This window comes from Salvelinus fontinalis, chromosome 5, assembly GCF_029448725.1.
Source record: "Salvelinus fontinalis isolate EN_2023a chromosome 5, ASM2944872v1, whole genome shotgun sequence".
Taxonomy (NCBI): Eukaryota; Metazoa; Chordata; class Actinopteri; order Salmoniformes; family Salmonidae; genus Salvelinus; species Salvelinus fontinalis.
The window spans coordinates 61,141,298-61,155,449 of NC_074669.1; the positions used below are offsets into that span (position 1 = coordinate 61,141,298).

Consider the following 14,152-nt stretch of genomic DNA (forward strand, 5'->3'; position numbering starts at 1 on the left):
CCTTCACGTCTCCTGATCTACTGGCCTGTCTCCTGGTAGCTCCTCCATGCTCTGGACACTACGCTGACAGACACAGCAAACCTTTTTGCCACAGCACGCATTGATGTGCCATCCTGGATGAACTGCACTACCTGAGCCACTTGTGTGGGTTGTAGACTCCGTCTCATGCTACCACTAGAGTGAGAGCACCGCCAGCATTCAAAAGTGACCAAAACATCAGCCAGGAAGCATAGGAACTGAGAAGTGGTCTGTGATCACCACCTGCAGAATCACTCCTTTTTTGGGGGTGTCTTGCTAATTGCCTATAATTTCCACCTTTTGACTATTCCATTTGCACAACAGCATGTGAAATTTATTGTCAATCAGTGTTGCTTCCTAAGTGGACAGTTTGATTTCACAGAAGTGTGATTGACTTGGAGTTACATTGTGTTGTTTAAGTGTTCCCTTTATTTTTTTGAGCAGTGTATAATACATGATATGACTCCCACCAGCCTTAGTTTGATAATATAATACATGATATGACTCCCACCAGCCTTAGTGTGATAATATAATACATGATATGACTCCCACCAGTCTTAGTGTAATAATATAATACATGATATGACTCCACCAGCCTTAGTGTGATAATATAATACATGATATGACTCCCACCAGTCATAGTGTGATAATATAATACATGATATGACTCCCACCAGTCTTAGTGTGATAATAAAATTCATGATATGACTCCCACCAGCCTTAGTGTGATAATATAATACATGATATGACTCCCACCAGTCGTAGTGTGATAATATAATACATGATATGACTCCACCAGTCGTAGTGTGATAATATAATACATGATATGACTCCCACTAGTCTTAGTGTGATAATATAATACATGATATGACTCCACCAGTCTTAGTGTGATAATGTAATACATGATATGACTCCACCAGCCTTAGTTTGATAATATAATACATGATATGACTCCGACCAGTCTTAGTTTGATAATATAATACATGATATGACTCCCACCAGCCTTAGTTTGATAGTATAATACATTATATGACTCTCACCAGTCTTAGTTTGATAATATAATACATGATATGACTCCAACCAGTCTAAGTTTGATAATATAACACATGATATGACTCCGACCAGTCTTAGTTTGATAATATAATACATGATATGACTCCGACCAGTCTTAGTTTGATAATATAATACATGATATGACTCCCACCAGCCTTAGTTTGATAATATACCACATGATATGACTCTCACCAGTCTTAGTTTGATAATATAATACATGATATGACTCCCACAAGTCTTAGTGTGTTAATATAATACATGATATGACTCCACCAGTCTTAGTTTGATAATATAATACATGATATGACTCCCACCAGTCTTAGTATGATAATATAATACATGATATGACTCCCACAAGTCTTAGTTTGATAATATAATACATGATATGACTCCCACCAGCCTTAGTTTGATATAATAATACATGATATGACTCCCACCAGTCTTAGTGTGATAATATAATACATGATATGACTCCCACCAGCCTTAGTTTGATAATATAATACATGATATGACTCCCACCAGCCTTAGTGTGATAATATAATACATGATATGACTCCCACCAGTCTTAGTGTGATAATATAATACATGATATGACTCCACCAGCCTTAGTGTGACAATATAATACATGATATGACTCCCACCAGTCGTAGTGTGATAATATATTACATGATATGACTCCCACCAGTCTTAGTGTGATAATATAATACATGATATGACTCCCACCAGCCTTAGTGTGATAATATAATACATGATATGACTCCCACCAGTCGTAGTGTGATAATATAATACATGATATGACTCCACCAGTCGTAGTGTGATAATATAATACATGATATGACTCCCACCAGTCTTAGTGTGATAATATAATACATGATATGACTCCACCAGCCTTAGTTTGATAATATAATACATGATATGACTCCGACCAGTCTTAGTTTGATAATATAATACATGATATGACTCCGACCAGTCTTAGTTTGATAATATAATACATTATATGACTCTCACCAGTCTTAGTTTGACAATATAATACATGATATGACTCCCACAAGTCTTAGTATGATAATATAATACATGATATGACTCCCACCAATCTAGTGTGATAATATAATACATGATATGACTCCCACCAGTCTTAGTATGATAATATAATACATGATATGACTCCCACAAGTCTTAGTTTGATAATATAATACATGATATGACTCCCACCAGCCTTAGTTTGATATAATAATACATGATATGACTCCCACCAGTCTTAGTGTGATAATATAATACATGATATGACTCCCACCAGCCTTAGTTTGATAATATAATACATGATATGACTCCCACCAGCCTTAGTGTGATAATATAATACATGATATGACTCCCACCAGTCTTAGTGTGATAATTTAATACATGATATGACTCCACCAGCCTTAGTGTGACAATATAATACATGATATGACTCCCACCAGTCGTAGTGTGATAATATAATACATGATATGACTCCCACCAGTCTTAGTGTGATAATATAATACATGATATGACTCCCACCAGCCTTAGTGTGATAATATAATACATGATATGACTCCCACCAGTCGTAGTGTGATAATATAATACATGATATGACTCCACCAGTCGTAGTGTGATAATATAATACATGATATGACTCCCACCAGTCTTAGTGTGATAATATAATACATGATATGACTCCACCAGCCTTAGTTTGATAATATAATACATGATATGACTCCGACCAGTCTTAGTTTGATAATATAATACATGATATGACTCCGACCAGTCTTAGTTTCATAATATAACACATGATATGACTCCGACCAGTCTTAGTTTGATAATATAATACATGATATGACTCCGACCAGTCTTAGTTTGATAATATAATACATTATATGACTCTCACCAGTCTTAGTTTGATAATATAATACATGATATGACTCCCACAAGTCTTAGTATGATAATATAATACATGATATGACTCCCACCAATTTTAGTGTGATAATATAATACATGATATGACTCCCACCAGTCTTAGTATGATAATATAATACATGATATGACTCCCACAAGTCTTTGTTTGATAATATAATACATGATATGACTCCCACCAGCCTTAGTTTGATATAATAATACATGATATGACTCCCACCAGTCTTAGTGTGATAATATAATACATGAAATGACTCCCACCAGCCTTAGTTTGATAATATAATACATGATATGACTCCCACCAGCCTTAGTGTGATAATATAATACATGATATGACTCCCACCAGTCTTAGTGTAATAATATAATACATGATATGACTCCACCAGCCTTAGTGTGATAATATAATACATGATATGACTCCCACCAGTCGTAGTGTGATAATATAATACATGATATGACTCCCACCAGTCTTAGTGTGATAATATAATACATGATATGACTCCCACCAGCCTTAGTGTGATAATATAATACATGATATGACTCCCACCAGTCGTAGTGTGATAATATAATACATGATATGACTCCAGCAGTCGTAGTGTGATAATATAATACATGATATGACTCCCACCAGTCTTAGTGTGATAATATAATACATGATATGACTCCACCAGTCTTAGTGTGATAATATAATACATGATATGACTCCACCAGCCTTAGTTTGATAATATAATACATGATATGACTCCGACCAGTCTTAGTTTGATAATATAATACATGATATGACTCCGACCAGTCTTAGTTTGATAATATAATACATGACTCCCACCAGTCTTAGTTTGATAATATAATACATGATATGACTCCCACCAGCCTTAGTTTGATAATATAATACATGATATGACTCCACCAGTCTTAGTTTGATAATATAATACATGATATGACTCCCACCAGCCTTAGTTTGATAATATAATACATGATATGACTCCCACCAGCCTTAGTTTGATAATATAATACATGATATGACTCCACCAGCCTTAGTATGATAATATAATACATGATATGATATGACTTCCACCAGTCTTAGTGTAATAATATAATACATGATATGACTCCCACCAGCCTTAGTGTGATAATATAATACATGATATGACTCCCACCAGTCTTATTTTGATAATATAATACATGATATGATATGACTTCCACCAGTCTTAGTGTAATAATATAATACATGATATGACTCCAACCAGCCTTAGTTTGATAATATAATACATGATGTGACTCTATATCATATTATATGATGTATGTATGAATTCATAGGGTCACAATTTTGTATCTGCAAAAATTATTTGGGATCCTGTTAATTGACATATACACTACATATATCCTGACTGAGTTTACAGCACCCCAGCCTTCAAATGGAGAACACATTATGGCTCTCACTCTATGACTGGTGGTGTAGGGGGAAGTTGTCCCTAGACACTGATCTTAGGTCGGTTTTACATTTCCACCACTAATGGTTAAGGTTAAGATTGGGGGAGAGAAACCTGATCCTAGATCTATACGTAGGGGAGACTTCCCCCCGTGGTGTGACCGGCCACCAATGGCCATTTATAGTAGGGGTCTTTTTTTTATCTATGCTGAGGGTGAAGAGTTTCTCAGAATGAAAAGCAGACGTTCTGACAATATCTCCATAGTTTCAGTTTGACAGATGTAATAGAATAGAAAGAGGAATAAAAACCCTTCACATGTATTATGACAGAACATTCATATCTCCACCCTGTCTTTCAGTACAACATAACATATACATACTGGTTACATCTAATGACACAACTCTCTCTGCACTGATTCCACTGTTCCACATGACATCTACCTACATGAACTATTATACAACTCTACAGCTCTACTCTATTCCACAGCAGGAGAGAAAGCATCACACAGATCCTTAGATACAGGGACAGAGTCAAAGGTGGGCCTCTGGTGGACAGAGTACTAACTACAGGTACAGCTGTAGTGTTGGTGACAGAGACCTGGGTGGATGTAGTACTAACTACAGGTACAGCTGTAGTGTTGGTGACAGAGACCTGGGTGGATGTAGTACTAACTACAGGTACAGCTGTAGTGTTGGTGACAGAGACCTGGGTGGATGTAGTACTAACTACAGGTACAGCTGTAGTGTTGCTGACAGAGACCTGGGTGGATGTAGTACTAACTACAGGTACACCTGTAGTGTTGGTGACAGAGACCTGGGTGGATGTAGTACTAACTACAGGTACAGCTGTAGTGTTGGTGACAGAGACCTGGGTGGATGTAGTACTAACTACAGGTACAGCTGTAGTGTTGGTGACAGAGACCTGGGTGGATGTAGTACTAACTACAGGTACAGCTGTAGTGTTGGTGACAGAGACCTGGGTGGATGTAGTACTAACTACAGGTACACCTGTAGTGTTGGTGACAGAGACCTGGGTGGATGTAGTACTAACTACAGGTACACCTGTAGTGTTGGTGACAGAGACCTGGGTGGATGTAGTACTAACTACAGGTACACCTGTAGTGTTGGTGACAGAGACCTGGGTGGATGTAGTACTAACTACAGGTACACCTGTAGTGTTGGTGACAGAGACCTGGGTGGATGTAGTACTAACTACAGGTACAGCTGTAGTGTTGGTGACAGAGACCTGGGTGGATGTAGTACTAACTACAGGTACAGCTGTAGTGTTGGTGACAGAGACCTGGGTGAATGTAGTACTAACTACAGGTACACCTGTAGTGTTGGTGACAGAGACCTGGGTGGATGTAGTACTAACTACAGGTACACCTGTAGTGTTGGTGACAGAGACCTGGGTGGATGTAGTACTAACTACAGGTACAGTTGTAGTGTTGGTGACAGAGACCTGGGTGGATGTAGTACTAACTACAGGTACACCTGTAGTGTTGGTGACAGAGACCTGGGTGGATGTAGTACTAACTACAGGTACAGCTGTAGTGTTGGTGACAGAGACCTGGGTGGATGTAGTACTAACTACAGGTACAGCTGTATTGTTGGTGACAGAGACCTGGGTGGATGTAGTACTAACTACAGGTACAGCTGTAGTGTTGGTGACAGAGACCTGGGTGGATGTAGTACTAACTACAGGTACAGCTGTATTGTTGGTGACAGAGACCTGGGTGGATGTAGTACTAACTACAGGTACAGCTGTAGTGTTGGTGACAGAGACCTGGGTGGATGTAGTACTAACTACAGGTACAGCTGTAGTGTTGGTGACAGAGACCTGGGCGGATGTAGTACTAACTACAGGTACAGCTGTAGTGTTGGTGACAGAGACCTGGGTGGATGTAGTACTAACTACAGGTACAGCTGTAGTGTTGGTGACAGAGACCTGGGCCCGTTTTCCCAATTGCATTTTAAGGCTAAATTCATCTGAGAACAGTAGGATCCTATGTTTGAAACGATGGACTTAGACTTAAGATGCTTTTGGGAAACCAGGACCTGGGCTGTAGAGCTCACAACCACCCCCACAGAGTCCTTCACTAATCCCAGACACACACCCACGTTGCCTGCCCTGTCCACTACCAACAGCTCTTCCTTCTTTGAACAGCAGGTGAAGCTGTAGTCCAACTTGGTCACATTCTTGGACCTGTGGCCCACTGCCCTAGAAGTGTTGAGGGTCCCATTGCCCTGGTATAGGCTGATGCAGATGATTCCTGCCCCTTTGACACAGGCGGAGAGGTTGGCAGAGAGTTGCCAGTTTGAGGAGCTGCATGCTAACGGACAGTCAGAGGAGACCACTGAGATAAAATAACAACAGTTTGAGGAGCTGCATGCTAACGGACAGTCAGAGGAGACCACTGAGGTATAATAACAACAGTTTGAGGAGCTGCATGCTAACGGACAGTCAGAGGACACCACTGAGGTATAATAACAACAGTTTGAGGAGCTGCATGCTAACGGGCAGTCAGAGGAGACCACTGAGATATAATAACAACAGTTTGAGGAGCTGCATGCTAACGGACAGTCAGAGGAGACCACTGAGGTATAATAACAACAGTTTGAGGAGCTGCATGCTAACGGACAGTCAGAGGAGACCACTGAGGTGTAATAACAACAGTTTGATGAGCTGCATGCTAACGGACAGTCAGAGGAGACCACTGAGGTATAATAACACCAGTTTGAGGAGCTGCATGCTAACGGACAGTCAGAGGAGACCACTGAGGTATAATAACACCAGTTTGAGGAGCTGCATGCTAACGGACAGTCAGAGGAGACCACTGAGGTATAATAACACCAGTTTGAGGAGCTGCATGCTAACGGACAGTCAGAGGAGACCACTGAGGTATAATAACAACAGTTTGAGGAGCTGCATGCTAACGGACAGTCAGAGGAGACCACTGAGGTGTAATAACACCAGTTTGATGAGCTGCATGCTAACGGACAGTCAGAGGAGACCACTGAGGTATAATAACACCAGTTTGAGGAGCTGCATGCTAACGGACAGTCAGAGGAGACCACTGAGGTATAATAACAACAGTTTGAGGAGCTGCATGCTAACAGACAGTCAGAGGAGACCACTGAGGTATAATAACAACAGTTTGAGGAGCTGCATGCTAACGGACAGTCAGAGGAGACCACTGAGGTGTAATAACACCAGTTTGAGGAGCTGCATGCTAACGGACAGTCAGAGAAGACCACTGAGGTAAAGACTGTGTCCAAGATGTCCACCCGTTGTTTTCAAGGTGTTCACCTTCGCATACGCAGATAGACATCTATATCCGGGTTGCATCCTGTTTACACTCTCCAACATCACATGTGCACTAGCACTCAGTGTGCACAGGGAGCAGCATGAGCAACATAGACGTCATAACGTCATCCAAAAACAAGGCAGACGTTGGATGAATACTTCATGTTTAAAAAAAATCTCCGTCAGTGACAATTATTTGAATAATTCAATAGATTTTTTGTGCACAAAGGTGATGACTAAAGTGTCTTATTTGAAATGTTCAAATCTGGGCTCTCTATGTGGCCGAGTATGGAAAATTGTCTTTCTGGGCCAAGCGTCCATTAAACTACAGTACCGGGAAAAAAACTGTAGGAGCAATCGAAACTGGGCTTCTAGTCAGGAACCCTGGTCCCTTGGAGGAGATGCCTGGTAGCCCATTCTGGGGAAGGGTGAAATCTGTCTCCTGTAGTAGGGAGGAAGGAAGGGAAGGAGAAGGGTGGAAGAGGGAGAGGAGATAGAGAGAGGTAATTTAGCTGATAACAACTGGTAGCTTACAGCAACCAATTCCGTTCAAATCAGTGGCTGTGAGGGAGAGAGGATATGAGAAAAGGAGGGCATTTTAGAGTTTTGAAACAAGACCCTTACTTTGCTGACAACGGACAGGGTTATAGTACATCCGTTCCTGATGGCGGGCGCTATGAGGCTCACCGTACCGTTGGCTGCCCCGCCCCCGGTCACCATGGAGATGTTAGCAGGGAAGGAAGAAGTGAATCTGCAATCGTCGGTGGCTCTGACGGTAAAGTTTCCTCCGGTTCTGTTGGCCGTTTCTACGGTGAAGGGGACTGAAATGGTGGAAAACTAAGGACAACACAGGGCTTAGACTCTGATGGGTTAAGTAGGAGTAGTATTGATAAATGAGGCCTCAAGGCTCTGTTGGTACAGTCCTGTCTGCTGTCTCTCCAGTTTTTAGTCTTGATCAAGATGTAGTACCAACATTCAAAATCATCTCTCTTCCTCTGCAGCTGGTCTCTCTCTTTAGTCAAGATGTTGTAGCTTGTCTGTAGGTGGTCTCTCTCTATAGTCAGGGTGTTGTACCTGGTTTGTAGCTTGTCTCTCTCTCCAGTTAAGTTATTGTACCTGGTCTGTACCTGGTCTCTCTCTTTAGTCAGGGTGTTGTAACTGGTTTGTAGCTTGTCTCTCTCTTCAGTTAAGTTGTTGTAACTGGTCTGTAGCTGGTCTCTCTCTTCAGTTAGGTTGTCTTAGCTAGTCTGTAGTTGGTCTCTTTCCTCAGTAAGGGTGTTGTAACTGTCATGTAGCTGGCCATTCTGCAGATGTGTTGTGGTGCTGATCTCACTGTTCCCCCAGTGTGTCTGCACTGATGTAGATATCCACAATACTTTCCTCCATCTCACCTCTGGCAAACCTTATTGGTCATATCTGGCTTGTTTTAGATGGACTCAGACATTTTCAACAATGTTTGTTGACAATAGCTACAGTGTCTTAAAGCAGGGTTTCCCAAACTCAGTCCCGGGGCCCCAATTGGTGAACATTTTGGTTTTTACCCTACACTACACAGCTGATTCAAATAACCAACTCATCATCAAGCTTTGATGATTTGAATCAGTTTTGTAGTGCTAGGGTAAAAACCAAATGTTCACTAAGGGGGGCCCCTGGACTGAGTGTCTGTATCACATTTCAGGTAAGACCCAAATGCAGACTGTGTTGAAGTAACAATGTTTATTACAGCAGCAGGGGCAGGCAAACTACAGGTCAAAACAGGTAGGTCATTAATCCAGAGTAGTGAGCAAGGGTGCAGGGTGGCAGGCAAACTACAGGTCAGGCAGAGGTCGGTAATCCAGAGTAGTGGAGCAAGGGTACAGGACGGCAGGCAGGCTCAGGGTCAGGTCAGGCAGAGGTCGGTAACCCAGAGTAAGGGCAAGGGCACAGGACGGCAGGCAGACTCAGGGTCAGGGTCAGGCAGAGTGGTCAGGCAGGCTCAGGGTCAGGCCAGCCAAGGGTCAAAACCAGGAGGGCGAGAAAAATAGAGACTGGGGAAAAGCAGGAGTTGAAGCAAAATGCTGATTCACTGGACAAACAAGACAAACTGGCAACAGACAAACAGAGAACACAGGTATAAGTACCCAGGGGATAATGGGAAAGATGAGTGACACCTGGAGGGGGGTGGTGACAAGCACATGGACAGGTGAAAAAAATCAGGGCGTGACAGTCTGAGTCCAAAGCTGACTGCTTGTGACCCTGTTATAGATGAGGATTTGTGGAACAGAAACATGTCATGGCTGGTTATAGTTGGGACACCTTCTTTACACCTTTTTTTAACTTCCTGGTCTTCTGGGGTAAATTCCATCCGCATACTGTGAAGCAACACAAACATAGGCACAGACACATGCATACACACACACACACACGATAACATACCACAATCCTCTCTTACATTCTCTCAGGAACTACAGTGGATCCATAATAAATGCAAATACAAATACATACACCAGACACACACCCTCATATGGTCTCTTACTACTATATCACTGATTAACATATTGGATGTATACATCTTAATGTCTCTGGATGCTTTAAAAACTAATACCCTTTGTTTAAATATTATTAGAAATCTGTCATACTTTGAGCATTTGGGGCCATTCTATTGCTTCTATTAAGCCAGGCAAGCTCAACCAAGCACACCTAAAGTATTTGGGTCATATTCATTAGGCACCAAATGGAACAAAGCAACTGAAACAGGGAGGGGCTAACTATACCTGTCCAATAAGAATGTGTTTTGTTGTGCCGTTGTAAAACATTTTACTATGGTTTGCCCTAATGAATACTTGGCCCAGGTCTGCTAATAACCACCAACCACTGACAGACAGACATACAGGAAGCTGTTAAAGGAAGTCAGTGGTATGGCTAAATGTGAGTTGGCACAGCAACACATGCTGAAATCAACTGAAATTACAATACAATAGATTCTCCAGCAATAACTTCCCTAAACTACTCTGTCCCAAATGGAACCCTATTTCCTACATAGTGATGGACCCTGATCAAAAGTAGTGCACTATACAGGGATATGGTGCCATTTGAGATGTACCCTTCATGTCATTATTCCCATTCTATGTAGGTCTTATGTACTGTATCTGTATCTGTATCTGTCCTGAAAACACAGGCCACTTTTCATCCATGGATATAAGGTCACCACAAGTACAACAGGACATTGGGAGCGGACCAAGTAATTTGGTGTCACTCTAAAGCGGAAAGGGTGGAATAAACGAGTCAGGAGTAGGTTTTCTTGATTGAACACATTTCTCTATTGAGAGATTTCTGACAATATAAACACTCCAACACAATCAATGAGATTCTCCCAAGGAACAACATACATCTTCTTTAGCTGAAACAGTAACACCAGACAATTATATTTAAACTATAACAACAATCACAGATTTGTCACCGTCTTAATGGATCTTCTTGGATAGCTCCCCTCTCTTGGTAGCCATCTTCCAGAGAAGATATGCTGGTTCCTCCCACTCTCTTATAGGGGAAAGAGAATATGTCATTTGTACCGTCAGCTGTGCTTAATTGCCTCTGGTTACCTTGTCTCACATGCCTTGTTGGGCTACTATCCGTGAGCCCAGCCTACCCTCTGGTGGTCCTTCCACAACATATATAAAGAAAAAGGCTTCATTTTAAACTTCATAACTTCATTTTAAACTTCATAATCGGTTCAGTTTCTCAATAAATTAAAATTAGGTTAAGGTTAGGGTTAGGGTTAATCTAAGGGTCCGTTTTGGGTTTGGTCTATCATCTGTATGTCAATGTGATGCTGGTATGAAAAGTCCCTCATGTTGGGTGTAATACCTACTTTCATAGGTGTTTGTCTCCCCCTACTGGCTGTTTTCTACAAGCTCAGTTTCTTCCTTCTATTACCGTGACCTTGAACCATAAAAAAACAGACAGTCTAGTGGACAGCAATGTTCCCTTTAAACTGCACACGTGAGCGGCCGCGCACTTCCTCCAGGACTGCTGCGCAGAAGAAACGCCATGCTACACATAGGTGGTTGAGATTGAACTTCACTGAGTTCAACCCCAGTAGTTTGCACTATATAGATCAATGTTTTCTCTGTGAACGAATCTATATTATATCAGCCCATTTTCAATGCAACTAAACAAATCAAATTTTCCAAGATTGAGTCTGTGATTTTGTTGTAGGCAAAGTCAGAACACAACAGAGTAGAATTTTATTGTCAGGGGTTGCCCAAGACTGGCCTTTCAATCACCCGCGAGTGAACCCGCTTTTCACATCAGTTCAGATCAGAGCCGCTCGTGTGCACATTTGTTGATATTCTTTGCTAGTTGACGAGTTATTAGTCCATTTACATTAGTATAGGTATACGAGCACAAAACGTGTAGGCCACACTTCAAGCTGTCTTTGAAAAGCCAGTCAGGTAAAAAGCTTATGTCTTAATTAAATGGGCGATGTTGAATTTTAAGACAGGTTTGAATATGTAAATAAACCAATAGGCAGAGGGGAAGCCTACATTGTCTGATTCGCTGTATGGTAATAATAATTCATTTTATTTTGTAGAGTGCTGTCTTGCATAATACAACACAATGCCATTTACAGTCACCTATTTGGCCCATGGTGTTACAGACCAAATAAAAAATAATGAATTAATGTCAAGACCTCTGTAATGTAAAAGTGTGTGTGTGTGTGCGCGTGTGTGCGTGTGTGTGTGTGTGTGTGTGCGTGCGTGCGTGCGTGCGTGTGTGTGCCATCTCAGCACTGTTCTGCCCTCTGTGTGTCCAGGTCACACTGTTTTAAGTATCCAATCACATTCAAACCGGAAGCTGGTAGACCTTGTTAAAGAACTTTGTTATTTTATTTATTCATCTGTGACTTTGTTATTTTTATTATTAAAGTGATAAGTATAGGTTCATAATTGGTCCCATTTTTTTTTTGTACTCTCCAATGTGTTTTGAGACTGTAGAACCTGTAAGTCTGTAATACCACAATTTCACCTCTATGGTGAGTTCATCTCTCACTTTAACCACTAGGTGGAAGCATCACTTAATACCCTGATGAAGACAGCTTGGCTGTTGAAACGTTGGTATTTAAATGTTTGCATCTGACCTCCTAGAGAGTCGCGGCTCTCCTTTATTTTCAAGTGTTCCACTCCGCTAGCCAGCACCTCGCCTAAATAGGTGTGCGTTTCTTTTTCTTCTAGGAAGCATGACTTAACCCAGGGCTGCCCAACCCTCTGCTAGGAGATCTACCATCATGTGGGTTTTCAGTCCAACGCTACTTTATCACACCTGATTCTACTAATTAGCTGCTCAACAAGACCTTAACTAGCTGAATCAGATATGCTAAATTAGGGTTGGACTGAAAACCCACATGATGGTAGATCTCCTAGCAGAGGGTTGGGCAGCCCTGGGTTAAATCATGCTTCCTATCCAACCATCAACATAATAACTATGAGAGAGTGAGAGGGAGAGAGAGAGATTGTTACAGTAGGTTATTGTTACACCGCTTTCTCACAGATCCAGTTATGATATTTGTGACAATTGTCATCATTCCATGTCTCTACATGGTCATCTTGTCCAGAGTATATCTCAACACAGTCCTCCTGTCCAGGGAACGGGACTTGCTATTTGTGATGATGGACAGGACACTATCATACCAGGATGATATAGATCATAGAGGGGAAGTGGACAACAAAGGCTAGTTGTTAACATACATTACATATCATATGTAACAGCCCCAAGATAATTCAGGGAGTTTCCAGAACTCCCCCTTCCTTTCACCTTTCTGCTGATTTGGACCCTCTGTTTACTCCCAAATATACATCAACATGTTCAGGAGGCCCAAGACTACAAACATGGGTCATTATAATGTCCATACAATAGATTTTACACCACAAGATTGCACCATGTGGATATTGAGGGTGGGTATGCTTAACCAGTGAGGATGAACCTGATTGGTTGATTAGTTTGAGTGACAGCTGGTTGAACCACTGAAAATATCCACATCCCCTCCCTCTTTTGGGACCATATAGGGGAGCAGTGAAATAGTGCTTATATGTAACTTGACAACAAAGACTGACTGTCAAAGATGATTAATTAACATCCTTTGATATCTCTACAATACTCATTGATTGGTGGTACAGTCAACTCCTATACAGTGTATGTAATGGTGGTTTGGACTGTTGAGAATGTTTGCACCAGACCTAAATTGGAGCATGTAAATATCTGTTGAATATATTTGAATTAGAAATTATGTGTATGGAAAAGTCAAATATACTAACTTCATGTTGAACCTGATGAAGTTTGAAACATAACTACTGGTACACAGGAAGTTACAAAACACAAATAAGCAGGACTTTATTAAAATGATTCTACAAACAAATACAACAATATATGTATGC

The 14,152-nt window shown here is 41.1% G+C and overlaps 1 protein-coding gene across 1 annotated transcript in view; it reads right to left on the reverse strand.

Annotated features, from left to right (window-relative positions):
* LOC129856156 (asialoglycoprotein receptor 1-like) overlaps window positions 1-11,770 on the reverse strand; it is a 15,243-nt gene extending 3,473 nt beyond the window's left edge. Inside the window, exons 1-3 of the mRNA XM_055924260.1 lie at window positions 11,719-11,770; window positions 8,393-8,560; window positions 6,550-6,765 (exon numbers count right to left, since the gene is read on the reverse strand). Of these exons, the coding sequence (XP_055780235.1) occupies window positions 6,550-6,765; window positions 8,393-8,560; window positions 11,719-11,770 (436 nt within the window). The remainder of the gene's footprint in view (window positions 1-6,549; window positions 6,766-8,392; window positions 8,561-11,718) is intronic.
* Between the last annotated feature and the right edge of the window lie 2,382 nt (window positions 11,771-14,152).